Here is a 17,910-nt window from a genome sequence, read left to right on the forward strand (position 1 = left end):
AGTATCAATGCTATCCGCTCCACAGGGTAGATAGGGATGGGCAACTTAGACACTGGCTACCTAAAATGAGGGGACAATAAAGGCACGAAGTGACTGGCTTACAAGGTTTCAAGAGGGAGTTTTGTTTAAGAGTATGGGGAGAAAGAAAGAGTCCCCACTGAATAGCTGTCATCTTGTCTAGATGGGTCTGAAAGAAAGAGATGGGGATAAGATTCATTAAGATTCAATAGTGAATAACTGTTATCATGACCAATTGCAACTGTCACAATTGTAAAGGTAGAAGTTTTATAACAAAAACAGGGGAGTGGTTAATCTTACAGTCCAGAAACAGAGGACCCTAGGACCATCAAGAGAGGAACGCACAAATAGAATGCGGGACCTTATCCAGAGAAGCAGCAGCGCCAGAGATGGAGACAGAGATGGGGGCATCTAGAGGGGGAGCGGCTGAGGACTCTAGATTCATGGACTAAGAAGAGAAGGACTAAGAACTGGTGGCCAGGAGGCAGACTTGCAGAATGTGCCCTTTGGAGGTGTAAATTATTACATATGCCTGCGTGGGGTTTTTGTTTGTTTTTTAAAAAGCTAAAGTGGATAGAGAGAAATACTGTTAAGTGATGGCACATGGAGGGGCTAATAATCATTGTAATGGAACAAGGTGTACGATTTGTTGAATGTAAAACTGATGATGTACCCTATAAACTTTCACTCAATCCACAATAAAAACCTTAAATTTAAAAAAAAGTGAAGAAAAAAAAAGCAAAAAAACCCACCATCAAAAATTTCTAGTTAAATTTAATTTTTCAAGTATCTAAACCAAGAGCCATCAAGTCAATTCTGACTCACAGCGGCTGGTGGATTTGAACTCATGTCTTTAGCATTTCTGCAGCCAGTTTAGAACTGAGCCATCAATCTTGTGATCTGAGTTCTGTTGTAAAACACAGAGAAGGTAGTATCATGCTTTTCATTTTACTTAAATATTCAGAGTATACTTTGACAAGATAATTTTTATAATATTTTAATATTTAGAAATATGTAACGTAGTAAGTGAATACTTCTTGCTTTAACATTTGTATAAATACTGAAGAGCAAGAGAAGATGTTGTAGGAATGTCAATTGCTCAAAACATGTACAGAGAAACAATCTGGACCTTAAACAAGGCAGACATAGTTGAGAGATGTTCCTTCTCCGGCACAAAAACTCCATACACAGACATGAATGAAGTTGTTCACTCCGACTGACAAATGGACTGCATGACCACACTTCCAGTTTCTTTGCCCCAAAGGTTTGGCTTTCTGTCACATCATTAAAGGCCCACAGCCCTCAGAAAGCAGGACACAGTCCCACAGAACCAGGTGTGAATGCTGCTGGGCCAGCCTGGCCCCTAATCCCTCCAGCGATGTCCACACTGGGCATTGCAGCACTTGTAGAAGGTGGTCATTGGTTCATCAGCAGAGCGCGTCTGAAGCTGCATGAAGTAGGCACGTGGATGCTCACATTTGGGACATGGCTCTGACCAAAAGGAAAACATACAAATAACCCATCAGACTACACGCAATCAATGCTCAAGCCCTGGACAGCTGCAGAATATGGCTGAGTGCTAATCTGGCCTCCTCACACGGGGCCCAGATAGGGTTAAATCCAGGAATGGTGCTGTCAACCGGAAGGCAATTGGGGCACCTGGAATCTTGGAAACACTCCTCCCTTCTCAGGAACCCCTATTTTAGCTTGCATCTGGTTGAAGGCCAAATGGAGAGAGAACACAGGTGACTCTGGGCCCACATCTACAGGATTCCCTGCCACTTCCTAACCAGGTTACTGCCATTCCACTCCGAGCCACCTAACAACCTGTTGTGGCAGCTGACCCTCAGGCTCCCAATACATGCCCTCGTTGTTTCTCTTAGAAACTAAAAGCACTCTCACAACAACGCTGCCAACCCTGGACACACATTCCATCTTTCCAGGGCAGATGCTGCACCTGCTAGCCTAAGCCAGCAGATGCTACCCTTGAACGAATACTTCCTCTCACCACAAAGGTTAGGTTGGGAGCTCTCTCACTCAGAAACGAGTGAAATAAACACCTATCTGACTCAGATGTTAATGCTCCTGGGTATTTTTTAAAATCTACATTAAACTACAAAGACCCTGCTTTCTCCTTACACAACAATTTTTATCACTACCATCTGCCAAGTGCATCTTTAACAGGTACTGTACAACCCAATTCATTGTCACACAAACCGGAGGGCAGAAGTTCGCCAAGGCCCCACAATAGGAGGTCATGGAGAAGCTAAATGGTCCAGAGATCCATGCACAGCACCGACAGATTCTGGCATGGAGGTGCATCATGCAGCCTTGTGGGTATTTCAACAGAAAAGACTCCCGTCCCCTCACCTGCAGTGGAGTCAACGTTCTCCCAAGCAGCAGCTCCTCCAAGCACGTCATCCACTTCTTTCAATTTGGGATACTTCCGATTTGTTACCTAATAAACAGAAAGCCATCAGCTGCTCCAAGAAAGTGACTGGTACAAACCCTGGCCCTACAAACTGCAACAGCCCAAAAGTGTCTTCCCAAATTCCTTCCCTTCAATAAGCAATAGAGAAATAAATAAAAAACAAGTTCTTGCTCTCCCAGGCCTTGCCCCAACATTCTATTGCAGTTTCAAGAATCTATAATCAGGTTGCCCACAGGAAGAGGGAGATCGTTTGGGGCATCGCAGAGCTCTAGGAGGCTCAGGGGAAGCAAAATGGGTTAGGTGTGGTTCTCCTCCTTGCCAATCTCTCCAGAGTACTTCCTAATCCAAGATGTGAGAAACAAATCAAATGTAACCCAAAGAGCACCACTTCCTTGGGAAGCCCAGACACCCCTGACCCAGGTGGAGAGAGCTTTCAAAGGTTATACTTGGCATCTTTTCCCAAGTTTTAGCAGACATCCCTAAAATTTCAAGGTTACTTAAGGGTTCACTCCTCTCATAGTTTCAGACTCCAATCCTACAACAGCTGAACAATGGAGTGGAACACCAGGAATGAGACAGCAGAAATTTACTATACTTTTGAAAGGTGTTGTTAGGCACCTTCAGGTCGGTACTGACTGACCAATAGCGACCCGATGCACAACAGAATGAAACACTGGCCGGTCCTGGGCCAACCTCACAATCGTAGGTATACCTGAGCCCACTGATGCTGCCACTTGGCCAATCCATCTCACTAAGGGGTCTTCCTCTTTTTCTCTGACCCTCCACTTTACCAAACATGTTCTCCTTCTCCAGAAACTGGTCCCTCCTACAATATGTCCCAAGTATGGGAGATGAACTCTCAACATCCTGGCTTCTAAGGAGCACTCTGGCTGTACTTATTCCGACACGGATCTGTTTGTTCTTTTGACAGCCCATGGCACTTTCAATATTCTCCTCCAACACCATATAACTCAAATGCATCAATTCTTCTATGGTCTTCCTTATTTACTGTCCAAGTTTCAATCACATATGAGGTTACTGAAAATACCCTGGCTTGGGTCAGGAGCACCCTAGTCCTCAAACTGACATCTTTGCTCTTCAACACTCTAAAAAGATCTTGTGCAGCAGATTTGCCTAATGCAGTACACGTCCTCTGATTTCTTGAGTGCTGCTTCCATGAGTGCTGATGGTTGATCTGGGTATAATGAAGTCTTTGACAACTTCAGGCTTCTCCATTTGTATGGATGTTGTTCACTGTTCCAGAGGTGAGGATTTCTTCCCCCAATCCTGATGCCACATTTTTCTTCATCTAATGCTGGGGGCTCGACGGCACTTAACAACAACAACAATGCTGGGGGCTAATGCGCCACACTGCTAAGTCGTTTGAACTGCAAGGTCGGTGGTTCAAACTCACCAGCTGCTCCTTGGAAACCCTATACAGGGTCACTCTGGGCCGAAACCGACTCGATGGCACTTCATAACAACAACAACAACAATCCAGTTTCTCAGATTATTTGTTCAGCATAGAGACTGAATTAGAAAAAGAATACAACCCTGGCACACGTCTTTCCTTGTTTTAAACCATTTGGCATTCCCATGTTCTGTTTGAACAACTGCCTCTTGATCTATGTACAGGTTCCTTATGAGTTCAATTAAGTGTTCCAGAACACCCATACTTCACAAAGTTGTCCCTAGCTTGTCATGCTCCACATAATCAAAAGCCTTTGCTTAGTGAATAAAGCACAGGCAAACATCTTTCTGGTATTCTCTGCTTTTGAAACACTTTTGAGAGTACAGTATTCAAAATGCATCACCAATGAAAAATACTAAAATACTGTCCAGTTACAACACACACACAAAATACACAAACCCACCAAAGCTCGGAGTTGGTTCTGCCTCATGGTATTGTTGCTAAGTGCATCAGTTCCGGCTCATGGAAACCATGTATAGGGTTTCAGAAACTGTCAATCTTGACAGGAGTAGACCACCTCATCTTTCTGCAGTGGAACAGCTGGTGGGTTTACACGGTGGACCTAACCCACAGTGCTACCGGGCTCCTACCCAAAACCAAACCCACTGCCCGGAGTTGATTCCAACAAACTACCCCACAGGGTTTTCCTGTAGTTTTCTGGAAGCGCACCGTCCCTTCTTTCCTACTCTGTATCACATGATTAGCGGCTGAGCGCTTAACCTTGGCACCACCAGGGCCTATGTAATATGTACAGTAGGCAGCTTTCCTTTACTAAATGCCCATTCTATTGCAAACTCCAACACTGACATTCAAACTAGACCATGTAGTTAAGGGCCGCCAAGTTGGTTCCAACTTACAGCGTCCCCAAAGAGGGTTTCTGAGCAGCAGCTGGTGAGTTTGAACCGGCGACCTTTCAGTCTGCTGAGTAGTGTTTATCCTATAGCGCCGAACTTTAAAAAAAAAAAAAATTCCCCACCCTCTAGCTTGTGTTTTAGGATTAGTAATCAAAACACATGAACCAATGATTAGACAGGATGTCAAAAAGTAGTCTCATGGGAAACCTAAAATGGGGAAGGGGCTGCAACTTTAAGTTGTTGTTAGGTGCCATTGAGTCGGTACAGCAGAACGAAACACTGCCTGGTCCTGGGCCAACCTCACTACTGTTGCCATGCTTGAGTCCATTGATGCTGCCACTTGGCCAGTCCATATCCTTGGGGGTCTTCCTCTTTTTCTTCGACCTTCCACCTTACCAAATTTGATATCCTTCTCCAGCGACTGGTCCCTCCTGACAATATGTCCGATGTATGAGAGATGAAATTTGGCCATCTTGGCCTCCAAGGAGCACTCTGGCTGCACTTCTTCCAAAATGGATCTATTGGTTCTTTTGGCAGTCCACGGCACTTTTAGTATTCTCCTCCAACACCAAAACTCAAAAGCATCAATTCTTCTACAGTTTTCCTTATTCACTGTCCATCTTTCACATCCATACGAGATTATTGAAAATACCATGGCTTGGGTCAGGCGCACCTTAGTCCTCAGGCTGAAGTGTTTGCTCTTCAACACTTTAAAAAGGTCTTGTGCAGCACGTTTGCCCAATGCAATACCCCATCTGATTTCTTGACTGCTGCTTCCATGAGTGTTGACAGTTGATCCAAGAAGAATGAAGTCCTTGACAACTTCAATCTTTTCTTCATTGATATGAATGTTGTTGATTGGTCCAGTGGTGAGGATTTTTGTTGTCTTTACATTGAGATGTAATCCATAATGAAGGCTGTGCTCTTTGATCTTCATCAGTAAATGTTTTAAGTCCTTTTCACTTTCAGCAAGCAAGGTTGTAACATCTGCATATCGCAGGTTGTGAATGAGTCTTTCTCCAATCCTGATACCAAGTTTTTCTTCACAGAACCCAGCTTCTTGGATTATTTGCTCAGCATGCAGGTTGAATAAGTATGGTGAAAGAATACAACTCTGTCTCACACCTTTCTTAATTTTAAACCATTCAGTGTTTCCATGTTCTGTTCGAACAACTGCCTCTTGGTCCAAGTACAGATTCCTCATGAGCACAAGTATTCAGGAATACTCCTACTTCACAATGTTGTCCATAGCTTGTCATGATCCACACAATTGAAAGCCTTTGCGTAGTCAATAAAGCACAGGTAAACATCTTTCTGATATTCTCTGCTTTCTGTCAAGATCCATCAGACATCAGCAATGATATCCCTCGTTCCAGGGCCTCTTCTGAATCCAGCTTGAACCTCTGGAAGTTCTGTTTCCGTATTACCTTTAGTAAAACTTGACTCGCATGTGATATCAAACAGATTGTCCGATGATTTCCGCATCCCGTTGGGTCACCTCTCTTTGGAATGGGCACAAATAAGTAGCCCAATCATTTAAAGATGCGACCACCTAGTCACGTGGTTCTAGCCCCAGCCACCCCCCACCAGTGCAAAGGCCCTGCGGCTGCAACGCTCGGAGTCTGATAGTGACACTCCAGCGGCCCATGCTGTTTAAGCGACAGAGAGGAGACGAGATCCGAGAAACAAGCAGAGCGGGTCAGGGCTCAAACCTGGGGGCCCTGTGGGAGCTTTTCCTCCGAGCCGGCCCGAAACACCAGGATCAGACTCGGCACTGCGGGAATAAGTGGAGATAGGGTGGCGGCGAGACCCACCTTGCGGGTGATATTGTGTACGTAGGGGCAGGTATTGCAGGCGAAGCGGTGGCAGCGTTGCCCCTCTTCCACTATCAGCCCGTTCCCGCAGCTTGGGCAAAACAGCAACATGGCGACCAAGCCCCCCGGTTCCGGCAGCCCCTGGGGACGCCCTACTCCCAACAACCTCCGCGGCCTCAGATCTTTCGCACGCCCACCTCACTTTGACCCAGACATGGCACCGCCCCTCAGCCGGCCAATAGGCACGTTGGCCTCGCGTTCCCATCGGGCACTGCGGCAAGCTGTCTCGCACTCCTCATTGGTCCTAGCGACCGCTCCGTTATCAGATGCACCAATGGCCGCCCGGGTTCGCCCGGTGTCCCGCAGTCTACGCAAGTACGCGTTTGGCTCTGCTTCCACCGACTTGCCGAGCTGATCCTGGAAGCGGACGCGGACCTGGAGGTGGCAGACACTGAGGCACGGCCCGAAGCGCCGGAAGACGATGAGGATGACGACGAGACCCTGCCGCACTCGGAGGTGGTGGACGTGTTCCAGGAAGGTCTCGCCATGGTGGTGCAGGACCCCCTGCTCTGTGATCTGCCGATCCAGGTGCGCGTCCGGGATGCACTCCCGAGATTTGTGGGCGCTGCGGCCCCTAGGTTGGTCCTCGGGGAGCGCCTTCTCCTGCCTGTGCCCCTCTTTCCTGAATCCTGGATCCGTGTCAGATCTGAACGTGTGGGTAAACCGAGAGGTCGGGGTGCCGAGAACCTGGCAGCTTTAATATGTAGGGTCTTTCCCCTCAGCTTGCTTTGTTCCTTGGGGAGATGAGATGAACACCCCACTCTTTGCAGGTAACTTTGGAGGAAGTGAACTCCCAGATAGCACTGGAATACGGCCAGGCCATGACAGTCCGCGTATGCAAGATGGACGGAGAGGTCATGCGTAAGTGGCGCTTTGTCAGAACGGCAGGGCCACCAAGGCTGGCCGGGGGAGCTCACTGACAGGGACTGGACCCCTTTGTGTCCTTGATTGCAGCTGTGGTGGTTGTGCAGAATGCTACGGTTCTGGAGCTAAAGAAGGCCATCCAGAGATACGTGCAGCTCCGGCAGGAGCGTGAGGGAGGCATTCAGCACATCAGCTGGTGAGTGGAGCCGAGACTGGGGGGGGTGGGGAGGTTACGTGCCCCGCTAACAGATAGGCTGATGCAAGTCTTGCGTAGACCCCTCCCTTCTTTCTAATTGCTCTTTGTCCGCCTGCCTTTACTGCTGAGAGGCCACTGGGGGTCCCTGTTAGACATTTCCAGTGTGACCTGAAGTGGTCATCCTGGATCCAAGGGTTGAGCTTGGTCCTCCCCCACTTTCCTACTTGGCACCACTGTGTGACCCCTACGAAGCCCTGTGGGATCAGCACTTTCTTGCAGGTCCTACGTGTGGAGGACGTACCACCTGACCTTCACGGGAGAGAAACTCACTGAGGACAAGAAGAAGCTCCGAGAGTAAGTCCTAACCATACCTGGAGGGTCTGGTCCTAGTCCCTGGATCTACTCCTTGCCTTCTGCCAGAGATCTTAGGCCTCCTGACTAAAAGGAGCAGCCAGAGGAGCTGTCTCCAGAATCCCTGACTGACTTTCACGGGCATGAAACATCAGAGGCCTTGTGGGCTACCCAAGGCAGGTGGAGGAATGTCAGAGTGTGTGGAAGGAAAGGTACCGCTGAGCAGGATGTGCTGCTTCCTCGCTGTCTCCTCTTGGCACCACATCCTGAGCTCCTCTTCAGCTTTTGTCACAGAGATCAGGTGTCAGGTGGGAATAATCTCTCCATATCTCAGCACACCCTTTCATTCTCTTTCAGTTATGGAATCCGCAATCGGGATGAAGTTTCCTTCATCAAAAAGCTGAGGCAAAAGTGAGCCTCTCTGCAAGGACAGAGGGTTGTGGGCCAAGATCTTCCCCACAGGACACTGCCCTCAGCAGCTGCCTCCACCTTCCTCCCTTGTCTGGAACCATCAGTGTGAACTCAGTCCTCATTTTCTCCCATTTACTTGGCCTTAGCCAGACCCCTTCCCAAGGCCTAACCCTGACGACACATGGATCCCACAGAGCTATGGGCGTTGACCTATATACAAAATAAATGTGTTTGGTTTTTAGTTTGAAAGTCAAAAGGCCACTGGCCCCTCTGGGAGGTGGGCCATGAGGTTAGGGTGGCCACGCCTGAGTCTGGGTAACACACTGCTCTGGGAACAGGCACAGTGGCGTGGCCATCTTTGTCTCCTTTTGTAGACCAGAACACAGTGGCTCCACTCCAGCCCCTGGGGAAAGGAGGGAGTGTGGGGCAGCAATGGCAAGCTTGGATGGCTGCCCAGCAGGGAAAAGGGTAAGTGCCTCACTGGGGCCCTCCACCATCACCTACCTGTCACCATAGGAGGGGTGCCAGGCATCCAACCACCTAAGGGACCTCCCACCAGCTAGAACCAGGAAGAAGGAAGCAGCCAGGATCCAGGTAATGGCAGCTAAAACGCTCCCGTTCGTTTACTGGCCACGTAAGGTGGGTGTCAGGAGATTATTTAAAAGGTGATTATGGGCACGAGTGTAACAAACATGGCGGCATGAGAGGTCCAACCAAAGTGAACAAGGCACCCAAGTCTGTGTTCAGAAACATGAGGGTCCCACCAGCTAGCGAGGGCAGGGGCAGCCTTGGCACAGGGCTCCGGGCCTGCTGGAGCCGGGCCGCAGCCCCCAGCCCTCAGGCCTGGCTCAGTGCAGCTGCGCATCCAGCTCATACTTCTCACAGAACTTGTCGGTGAAGGGGATGCAGGTGAGGAATTCACACCACTCGCATCGCACAGGGTAGAAGTAGAAGAGGACCACCAGGCCTGCGAGCAGCCCTAGAAACACAGCCTGGAAGACGATGATCTGACAGCGCTTGCGGTACAGGTCGAACTTGCCAAAGCTGATGTAGGGCAGGAAGGCAAAGGAGAGGAAGAGGCCGCTGACAAAGCCAGAAATGTGGGCAAAGTTGTCAATCCAGGGTAGCAGCCCAAAGGCGAAGAGGAAGAGCACCACGGCCAGCAGCTTGAAGAAGGCCCTCCAGGGCCGCGCCAGGACCTGCCAACTCTGGAACAATTCCACAAAGAGGCAGGCCAGGATACCAAACTGCGAACCAGCTGGGCCCACCTGTGGGGCAGAGCACACTGAGCAGATTCCAGCCTCACCTCCTGGCGTCCCACTTCCCTGGCCAAGGGAGGCTTCCAGAGGGGCCCAATCCAGTGCTAGACAGGGATACGTGTGCACTAGTGCCGGAGGGGAAGCTCACCTCCGCCCGGTACGGCAGGAAGATGGCACTGGCCAAGTTGCCAGTGATGCCACTCAGCAGGTAGATGATAGAGATACGATGCCAGCCAGCCAGCTTCTCCAGGTCCCTCAAGATAGTCATCTGGAAGCAGACAGACACCAGGCAGTGCAGAATCCTGAGTGGGGTGGGAGGGATAGACTCAGCAGGGACAGTAGGTGTCTGCTGTCCCAGTCTGACCACTCCCCAGCAGATCCCACCCAACCCAGTTCATCACTTGCCCTGCGTGCAAGAAGAGTGACAACCACAGGCGGTAGAACTGGTCAGGCACTTCAGGGTTGAGGAAGGGCAACAGCCCACACACATCGTCCATGCAGTGCACCTGTATAGAGGGGCCATCAGCACCCGTGCCTGGGGTAGCCGCTCACCCTCTGCCCCCAAGACCTACCTGAGAGCAGAGCGTGGCCTCCTCGTGAAAGTAGCCTCTCATGAAGTCACAGTACTCCCGGGAAGTGATCTCACACCTGGAAAGTCAGGCTGGGGGTGGGTGGGTGCCCCATTGTGGGGGCTGAGGCCGGAGGGGCAGAGGTATGTACCCTAGATAATTCCAGGCTCCCCTGTTAGATTCCTTAAGAATTTTGTGAAGAAGGTATAGCCCCTGGCCAAGACTGAGCCCAGGGACCAACTGCACACATGTGCCTCTGCCTGCCTACATACAAATCTGTCCTACATATACATGCACATGTACGCGTATAAACCCATCCCATGTGTACACATAGGTAAATAAATGTTCTATGGATGTGTGGAAGTGATTAGTTTTGGTTTATACTTTGGTGCTTGAGAAACCTTGATCAAATGTCCATGGAGCACACATACACACCAAGCCCATGCATGCACACATGCATCCATCCTGCACACAGCCACGTTCACACACATGCACCCCTTCTGCGGGTACGGGTACTCACCCTCCATGCACACACACTTCCTGCTATCTGTACGTGCACACATACACATGTATCCTTCCTACAGGCCCCCATACATGCACGCACCTGCCCTTGGTGCCGATGCAGCAGGGACGTCCTGTGATAACACAGTCCATGTGGGGGTGGTTGGTGTGGTTCCCGGCACTGTTTTTGGTGCAGATCTGGGTCACAGATGGGAATGAACTGGAGCTAGTAGTAAGGACCTCCTCCTCCAACCCTGGGCCCCACACCACATTGGAGGGTTAGGTTCATAGGATAGGAACAGTTCTCCCTGGTCTTGAAGCAGGCTGCTATACCCCAAACCTCAGCTGACCCACCTCTGTAGTTGGAACGATGCCAGCTGACCTCCATGTCTCTACCACTCTCTCAGACGTGCTCAGAGGTCAACACTGGAGCAGGTCATAGCACTGGGGGCTTCAGTGGTATCCCTAGATCCCTACCTTAGGACCCACACTCACCGGCCACTTGGTGATGTCGTCAGGCCACTCATGAGGGTCCTCTGAGGAAGGCTCATCACATACCCTGCACAAGTCCAGCACTTGGTCAGACCCGCTTCAGCCCCTCACGCCAGCCCGCGCCACAGCCCTCCCCTACCATGAGTAAGGGAGTAGCTGAAGGGACTGACCTGGGGTCCTGGTGGCAGACAGAACCAAACTGCCTCTTGTGGCCTGCAAGGTCTGGGACACTGGGGTGGACAGGCCACTTAACCCAAACTGCCAGAGTGGACTGTGAAAGACATAGGCTCAGCCCCAAGTCCTTGGTGAGGGGGCTCAGAGAGCAAGAGTCAAAAGAAACAGCTCAGATCCTGAGGTGGGGTGGGACGAGCCTGGCAACCTCTGACCCCACAACTCAATCTCTAGGATTTTACGCTCTGGAAATTTCAGGAGGAGATTTTGTTCAAACAGCATAATTTGTATTAGATTAAAATTAAAAAAAAAAAAAAAAAAAAAAAAACGGTGTCCAAAATCAGGGAACCGGTATAACTGTATCCTCTCGTAGTAAAAACTGGAGTGGAACTTTTTTTCCAATTAACTAAGGCGCAGGCACGCAAAAGGGATCCATACTGAAAGACTGCGCCCAAACCAGAAGACACACATTAACGTAGGGTGCAGTACTGGAGGGGCAGTTTGAGGGTAAAAAGAACGAATGCGTGAGGGCCTGTGCAGAGTAGACGCAGGCGTCATATAGACGCAGACACACAGTACACACCGAGCATTCCTCCTCCGAGGTCTGCACGCAGCCCGAGCGGTCGTTGCGCACGCAGCAGGCTGAGTGCCTCTCGCGCTCACGGGCCGCGCGGATGAAGCTGTGCACCTGCTGATCCTGGCGCATGCATGGCGAGAATTTGGCACCCAGGTGGATGAGGGCCTCCTATGGACAAGAGAATGGAACGTAGAAATTGTGGTCAGCAGAGCTCTGCCCAGCCCAGCGCCCTCACCCCTGGCCTGGTCGGCGGCCCTCACCGAGCTGGGGCCGATCCAGAAGTTCTCTTGTTGCACGTACTTGACGTTCTCATAAACCCCACGGTTCCGAAGCACCTAGGTGGCAGGCACACATAAGGAGGGACCCACTGCACCCTCTCCTCCCCGGAACCGTAAGGGGGGAGGACACAGCCCGGGACCACACATCAGCCTGGGGAGATGCGCCGAGCTCACCGAGTCCACCGTCTCGTGCTGCGAGAAGCCTACCGGAGCGATGCCATAGATGCAGACGGCCAGGATGGTCACCAGCGAGTGCACGAAGGTTAGCCAGTAAGTGAAGAAGGGCCTGTGGGGGGCAGGGGAGTGTCAGCGAGCCCTGCCCACCATGCCCCATCTACCCCTGGCCACAGCCCTGCCTGCCCGCCCGCCCACCTGTGGTCGTCCATGTCCTCTATCTGCCTCTTGACATAGCTGTCGATGCGCTTGCGGTAGGTGCGGTTGGTGAGCCGGCCCACCATACCCAGCCCATACGGCCGCTTCTCCCGGGCGAACAGCTTGCGCACTGGTACTGCAATCCGCTGGCCCCGCCGCGGCCCTGCAGCGCTCACCACTTCCTGCCGCAACCGCACCTTGGGCTGCAGGGCTGCCAGGCCGCCCTCCTTCTGCTTGCGCCAGCCACGTTCCAGAGGCCTAGGGAACACCTAGATTAGCTCCCGCCCAGACCCCCACCTGTGGCAGTCCCTCTCTGGCAAGATCTGGGCACATATCTGTCTGTCTGTCTGACCTGTCCCTTCCTAGCAGTGAAGCAGTAGCTGTGTCCCTCCCAGGCCGCCAGGGAGGAGGGAATGCCATCCCACTGCGGCTTTGGTCCTATCGAGCCCTGAGATGGGGCTTCTCTCCCACAGGTGCAACCAAGAGTTGGATGCACCAAGCCAGGGGTCCCCAGCCATGGTGGTCCACCCCTCCCCAGGTACTAAGGTCGTGAACACAGCTTCATGATGGCTAAGGGCCTGCAAACTCACAGCATCAGATGACTGCGTTCCAGCTCACTGCGCTCCAGTGCCCCACCCGTAAGGTCCGCCTGCTCTGGGGCTTTCTCCCAGTCCTTGAGCGCTGCCTCCGACGGGGACTCGAATACCTCATCTGGGTATGTGGATAGCTCCTCGTGGAGGACTCCTTCCTGAGCAAACATGCAAGGTCAGGGGCATGGAGCTGCACAGCAGTGGGATGGCACTGGCGCTGGGTTCTTACCCGGGCAAAGAAGGACGTGTCCAGCTCATCCGGGAAGTCAGCCGTATCCTCCTCCAGGAAGCTGGCAGGAGTGAAGCTGCGGCGTGGCGCTCTGCGCCCTGCGCCGTCTCGCACTGATCGGCCCTGCGTGCCAAGAAGGGTGTCAGTGCGGAGTTGGGGAAGGGCGCTCCGTTCAGCCTCTTCACCTCACCCCGTAACTTCACCCCATAACTTCACCTTCACCAGAGCTGCTGCTGCCCGGAAGCTCATCTTAGCCACAGACTCTCGCTTCCGGCGCCGGGGGACCCGGTTGAAGCCGGAACGGGAGCTGGAGAAGGAACAGAGGGAGGCGGCACCCGGCGTGATGGGCGTGTGCGGGGCACTCAGGCCATCATAAGTGTCCTCTGCCAAGCGGAAAGCCCTGCCCCGAGCCAGGGGATCGATGATCTACATGGAGGAGATGGCTGGAGTCAGTGGGTACCACAAGGGCTCCCTGCCCATCAGACCAATGTTGGCCTTCATGGAGAGGGGTCAGCTCCCCACCCACAGCACCCAAGGAGGCCTCTTTTCAGACTGTCCCCCTGGCCTGGGGTACTCTCCTTGGTCTCAAGGAAGAGCCCAGGGCCCTATCCCCTTCTAAAGTGTATCTATGGGTTTCTTCACATCATCATCAGTGCTTGCTCTTCCCAGACCATGAGCTCAGGTCACATCATGGGGTGGGGTGGCAGGCTACAAGGAGCAGCTGCAGGCAGGACAAACCTTCTGCATGCCCAGCTGGCATGGCCCCACATATAGTGGGGGTGGTGTCTCCGTGCTGGTCAGTGAGACGTTGTCCTGGCTGGGCAGGTCCAGCTCCCGGATGACTTGGGGTTTCAGCTTCCCATAGCGCTGGCTGCAGTGGCGGATGCTTTTCCGCTGCCACTTCTGGGTACTATCACTGTCCTTACTCACTCCAAACCAGTCGGCCGTGCCCCTGCCACACGGGCGCCTCAGCATGTGACAACCAGACCCGCTTCCCACACCCCGAGCCCCCCTCCAATGCACTCAGCCTCACCCCACGCTCCCTTCACTCCCAGAGGCAAGGTTCCAGGAGGCAAGGTCTGATTCAAAAGATGGAGGAAGAGGTTCGAGCTTTGGTTACCCCACTGAGAGAAACCAACTCCAAATTCCTACTGGAAACACAGCCACTTTGCTTAGGTAAGCATTTCAATCCCTGAGATGGGAGGATCTGGGGGCCCAGCCCAGGCAGGGGATATACCACAGCCTAAGACAGTGGCTGCTCGGGCAGGCTGCCCACACTGCTCGGACATGTAAGCAGAAACATGGCCAACACCTGCCGTCAGGGCTCGACAGACATGCTGGCAGCACCGAGAGGCCACACGCCATGCACACGCCAACACACGCATGCCCTGCGAGTACCTGAGCAGGGACCGAGAGAGAGACCGGCGCTGAGGGAGGGCCCTGTGGGCAGCCCGGGGGCCCCAGACAGGCAGAGTATGGACACGCTCAAAGCGTACCTGCGGGCTGCTGAGAGAGGGCCCAGCAATGGAGGTGGAGGAGACAGAACAAGAGAGCACAAGCTGAGGGAAGCTGAGAGGGCGAGGGGACACTGCAGAGACTGGAAACGAAGGGCAGGCTGAGCAAGGACGAAGCCAGAGGGGAGGGCCTGCCCTTGGCCAGAGCCCACCCCTGGATGGCATACCTGCGGATAGTCTGCGTGATGGAGACCTGGCGCTGCAGAACAGGCCGCCGAGGTTCGGGGTGGGGTGAGGGCATTCGGGCAGTCTCAGCAGGCATGCTTACACTCCGAAGGAAGACCTGACGTCTCAGAGGCTGGGAAAGGGGTCACATCACGGTCAGGGCCCAGCTGGAGTACCCCCCAGAGCTCCTGCCTGTCCACACCTACCTGCAGGAAGCCGGACTCCTCTGGAGCTGGAGGCACTGTGGCTGGGATATCCAGCTTCAGCCAGGGCGGCTTTTTGCGCTGCAGGCTGCTTGCGCTGTCCCTTCGAACCTCACTCATGGTTCAGATGAGCCGGGGTGTGGCAGTTCTGGGGGCACAGGACATGGCTCAGTAATGACCATGGGCTCCCTCTAACTGCTGATGCTTGGGCCTGGCCCTAAAGCAACGAGCTGGCAGGGGTATGGGCTCCAAATGGAATACAGCCCATGTTCCATGCAACTGCTCCGTGGTAGGTCCAAGAGAATATGGATTCATGTGGCAAATATCTGAGCATCTGCTAAGAACCTGACCTTGTCCCTGGTGCCTGCAACGTACCAGTGGAGAAATACGAAAAGGAAAAAACACACAGGAATCATGTCGTCTTAAGTTTAGGGTTCAGCAGTAAACCAGTAAGTCAGTGGGCTGAGGGCAGCAGGACTGCCTGAGAGGTGATAAGCAGCCGTCTCAAGGGGCCAACAGCCTAGATGCTGAGACCATGTGAGAGCCAGCACCACTCCACGCATGATACATGATGAGGGTCAAGCCGGTGGTACAGAGTGCTATCTGTTCACCACAAGCAGATGAGGGACATGACAAGAGAGAGGTGGGGCCTCCCAGACACACAGCAGCAGGTGAAGGCACCAGTGTGCCAAACCACCAGCTGCTACCACCAGGGCGCGCCATGTGCCCAGCAACCGCAGGGAGGCTGCTCAAGGCTGCACACCCACCCAGAGGGGCCGTGTCACTCAGGTATCAATCAGGGACCTGGACCGCTACACAGGTGACAAAAATGCTCTCCTCATTCAGACCCCCAAGGCCAGCATGCCCATGGAACTTCGTGACTCAGTACCGGGCACTAGAAGGGATGGGAACCTCCTTAGCAATTCAGACGCTGCGGCACTGCACAAATGATTCCGTCGGAACAGGACTTGCAGAAAAGCGAGGCAGCCTCCCCAGGCGCTTCCCCGCCTGTGTCCAGTGGGCTGTTTAAGACTTTCAGGACCTTACAACTACACACACAAACGCACCCACATAACTGACCTCTCCTTGCTCACACCTCCTCCTGTCGCATGGCCTGAATCCTGCCCCAAACCTACACACAACTGGGGCCTACACACACCCTGATTCTAGAAGGCTGGGGGAGGGTGGACCAAGAAGGAAAAGGGACTGAGCAGCATGAATGAGCAGGATTCTGTAAAAGCATAGGGGGGTCTTGGGTTGCAGGGGACAGAGGCTCAGGTTGTCCTGCCTGTACCCACACCCTTGTCCTTCCTCCCCACCCCCACTCTGTACTTCAGTGGTAACAGGACAGTTTGCAGGGACTGACCAGACCCATCCCCCCCTGTGTGCCCAGCTCCCATCTGGACCTCATGTGGGTGGGATCCATGGGGGGTGGGGGTGCACAGTAGCCCAGAGGGTGCAGGCAGGACAAAGGGTTGGGCTGGGAGGGCACTGGAGGAGACAGTGGGCTCAGTGTTTGCCTCCCCCTGCAGCAGCCGCACAGCGGCCTCTTGTTCTGAGCGGCTCTTCGTGGGGAATTCCAAGCGAATCTCCTCAGAGCCATTAGACCCATCAATGCAGGGTCACAGAGCTCAGAGGCAGCCCCTGTCCAGCCCAGCCCCATGGAATACCACAAAGGGGGTACAGAGATTGGGGGACAAATGCTAATGTGGGGCCCAGTCCACCAAGCGGAAACACCACAGACACACAGGATCCGAGTGGCTCAGAGGTTGGGCACAGGAGCGGTGGCATGAGACTTTGGACAAGAGGACTGTCCCTGCTCAGAAGGAGGGCTGTTGTAGCTTCATCGGGGGCAGAGCCTGTGGGCAAGGAGAAGGTCCCACTGACATAAGCCTATATGGACTGGGGCCAGTCATGCTGGCCCAGCTCAGGTGGAGGCGAAGCCAGCAGTGATAACCACCAGAGCCTTTAGACACCCTCCGGGTTCTCAGCTGCCACCCAGTAGGTGCCCATAACTCACTGAAAGGCTGGCACTGACTGGACTCTCAGAGAGAGGTGGAGAAGGGGGCGGGGCCAGGGTAACAGGTGTGAGCAGGAAGAAGAGTCCACTGGGGGCCTTCTGCAGCTGAGAAGCAGGAGGAAAGGTATAGACACGGCCTGCCCCACACCCCTCAGGACAACTCTGGCAAGCAGGGGTGGCTAGAGGCAGATGGACTGTCCAGCATGCTATGGAGGTCAGCTGGAGTAATGGCCCCACCCTGGGACACCTGCCCAGACACGTCCTCGGTTCACCCGAACTGTCCCAAGAGGGACCATCTCCTCTGGTCTCCCTGCCTGCATCCCACTTTCTGACCCTGGCTGCTGCCTGACACCTAAATTGAGCCCCAACCCTGGCTCCCCCTTGGGGTGGTAACCACCAGTCTGGAATCAGTGCTCCATAGTGCTGCTGTGGGGCCAAGGAAGAACCCTGCCCTACGCCCCAACTTCTCCATCTGTCAAACGGCATGGTGTGCCAGGTAC

The 17,910-nt window shown here is 53.2% G+C and overlaps 3 protein-coding genes across 3 annotated transcripts; 1 reads left to right on the top strand and 2 right to left on the bottom strand.

Annotated features, from left to right (window-relative positions):
* Window positions 1-1,363: 1,363 nt before the first annotated feature.
* Window positions 1,364-6,701, bottom strand: POLR3K (polymerase (RNA) III (DNA directed) polypeptide K, 12.3 kDa). The gene is made up of 3 exons (XM_006873816.1): window positions 6,589-6,701; window positions 2,389-2,476; window positions 1,364-1,509 (listed from the first exon to the last, which is right to left on the bottom strand). Exons 1-3 carry the CDS (start codon window positions 6,697-6,699, stop codon window positions 1,382-1,384), a joined length of 327 nt encoding a protein of 108 aa, XP_006873878.1. The 5' UTR covers window positions 6,700-6,701; the 3' UTR covers window positions 1,364-1,381.
* Window positions 6,702-7,050: 349 nt separating this feature from the next.
* SNRNP25 (small nuclear ribonucleoprotein 25kDa (U11/U12)) lies at window positions 7,051-8,474 on the top strand. Its single transcript, XM_006873817.1, has 5 exons — window positions 7,051-7,176; window positions 7,419-7,509; window positions 7,603-7,708; window positions 7,988-8,062; window positions 8,417-8,474. Exons 1-5 carry the CDS (start codon window positions 7,135-7,137, stop codon window positions 8,472-8,474), a joined length of 372 nt encoding a protein of 123 aa, XP_006873879.1. The 5' UTR covers window positions 7,051-7,134.
* Window positions 8,475-9,318: 844 nt separating this feature from the next.
* RHBDF1 (rhomboid 5 homolog 1 (Drosophila)) lies at window positions 9,319-15,510 on the bottom strand. Its single transcript, XM_006873818.1, has 17 exons — window positions 15,394-15,510; window positions 15,190-15,320; window positions 14,247-14,460; window positions 13,725-13,934; window positions 13,509-13,631; window positions 13,280-13,437; window positions 12,690-12,947; window positions 12,492-12,603; window positions 12,300-12,374; window positions 12,046-12,207; window positions 11,462-11,562; window positions 11,295-11,358; window positions 10,903-10,997; window positions 10,302-10,377; window positions 10,135-10,235; window positions 9,878-10,031; window positions 9,319-9,738 (listed from the first exon to the last, which is right to left on the bottom strand). Exons 1-17 carry the CDS (start codon window positions 15,508-15,510, stop codon window positions 9,319-9,321), a joined length of 2,571 nt encoding a protein of 856 aa, XP_006873880.1.
* Between the last annotated feature and the right edge of the window lie 2,400 nt (window positions 15,511-17,910).

The sequence above is a fragment of the Chrysochloris asiatica genome, unplaced genomic scaffold, assembly GCF_000296735.1.
Source record: "Chrysochloris asiatica unplaced genomic scaffold, ChrAsi1.0 scaffold00257, whole genome shotgun sequence".
NCBI classification, from domain to species: domain Eukaryota; kingdom Metazoa; phylum Chordata; class Mammalia; order Afrosoricida; family Chrysochloridae; genus Chrysochloris; species Chrysochloris asiatica.

What these genes read in the sequence shown, in the direction of transcription:
- SNRNP25 (XM_006873817.1), top strand. Translation starts at nt 7,135, where the DNA reads ATGGTGGTGCAGGACCCCCTGCTCTGTGATCTGCCGATCCAG. An exon ending in GATGGACGGAGAGGTCATGC is followed by an intron (nt 7,510 to 7,602) that starts GTAAGTGGCGCT and finishes CCTTGATTGCAG; the next exon opens with CTGTGGTGGTTGTGCAGAAT. An exon ending in GGCATTCAGCACATCAGCTG is followed by an intron (nt 7,709 to 7,987) that starts GTGAGTGGAGCC and finishes ACTTTCTTGCAG; the next exon opens with GTCCTACGTGTGGAGGACGT.
- POLR3K (XM_006873816.1), bottom strand. Translation starts at nt 6,699, where the DNA reads ATGTTGCTGTTTTGCCCAAGCTGCGGGAACGGGCTGATAGTGGAAGAG. An exon ending in TACACAATATCACCCGCAAG is followed by an intron (nt 2,477 to 6,588) that starts GTGGGTCTCGCC and finishes TCTGTTTATTAG; the next exon opens with GTAACAAATCGGAAGTATCC. An exon ending in GAACGTTGACTCCACTGCAG is followed by an intron (nt 1,510 to 2,388) that starts GTGAGGGGACGG and finishes CCTTTTGGTCAG; the next exon opens with AGCCATGTCCCAAATGTGAG.
- RHBDF1 (XM_006873818.1), bottom strand. Translation starts at nt 15,510, where the DNA reads ATGAGTGAGGTTCGAAGGGACAGCGCAAGCAGCCTGCAGCGCAAAAAG. An exon ending in ACACGTCCTTCTTTGCCCGG is followed by an intron (nt 13,438 to 13,508) that starts GTAAGAACCCAG and finishes ATGTTTGCTCAG; the next exon opens with GAAGGAGTCCTCCACGAGGA. An exon ending in TGCATCGGCACCAAGGGCAG is followed by an intron (nt 10,378 to 10,902) that starts GTGCGTGCATGT and finishes CTGACTTTCCAG; the next exon opens with GTGTGAGATCACTTCCCGGG.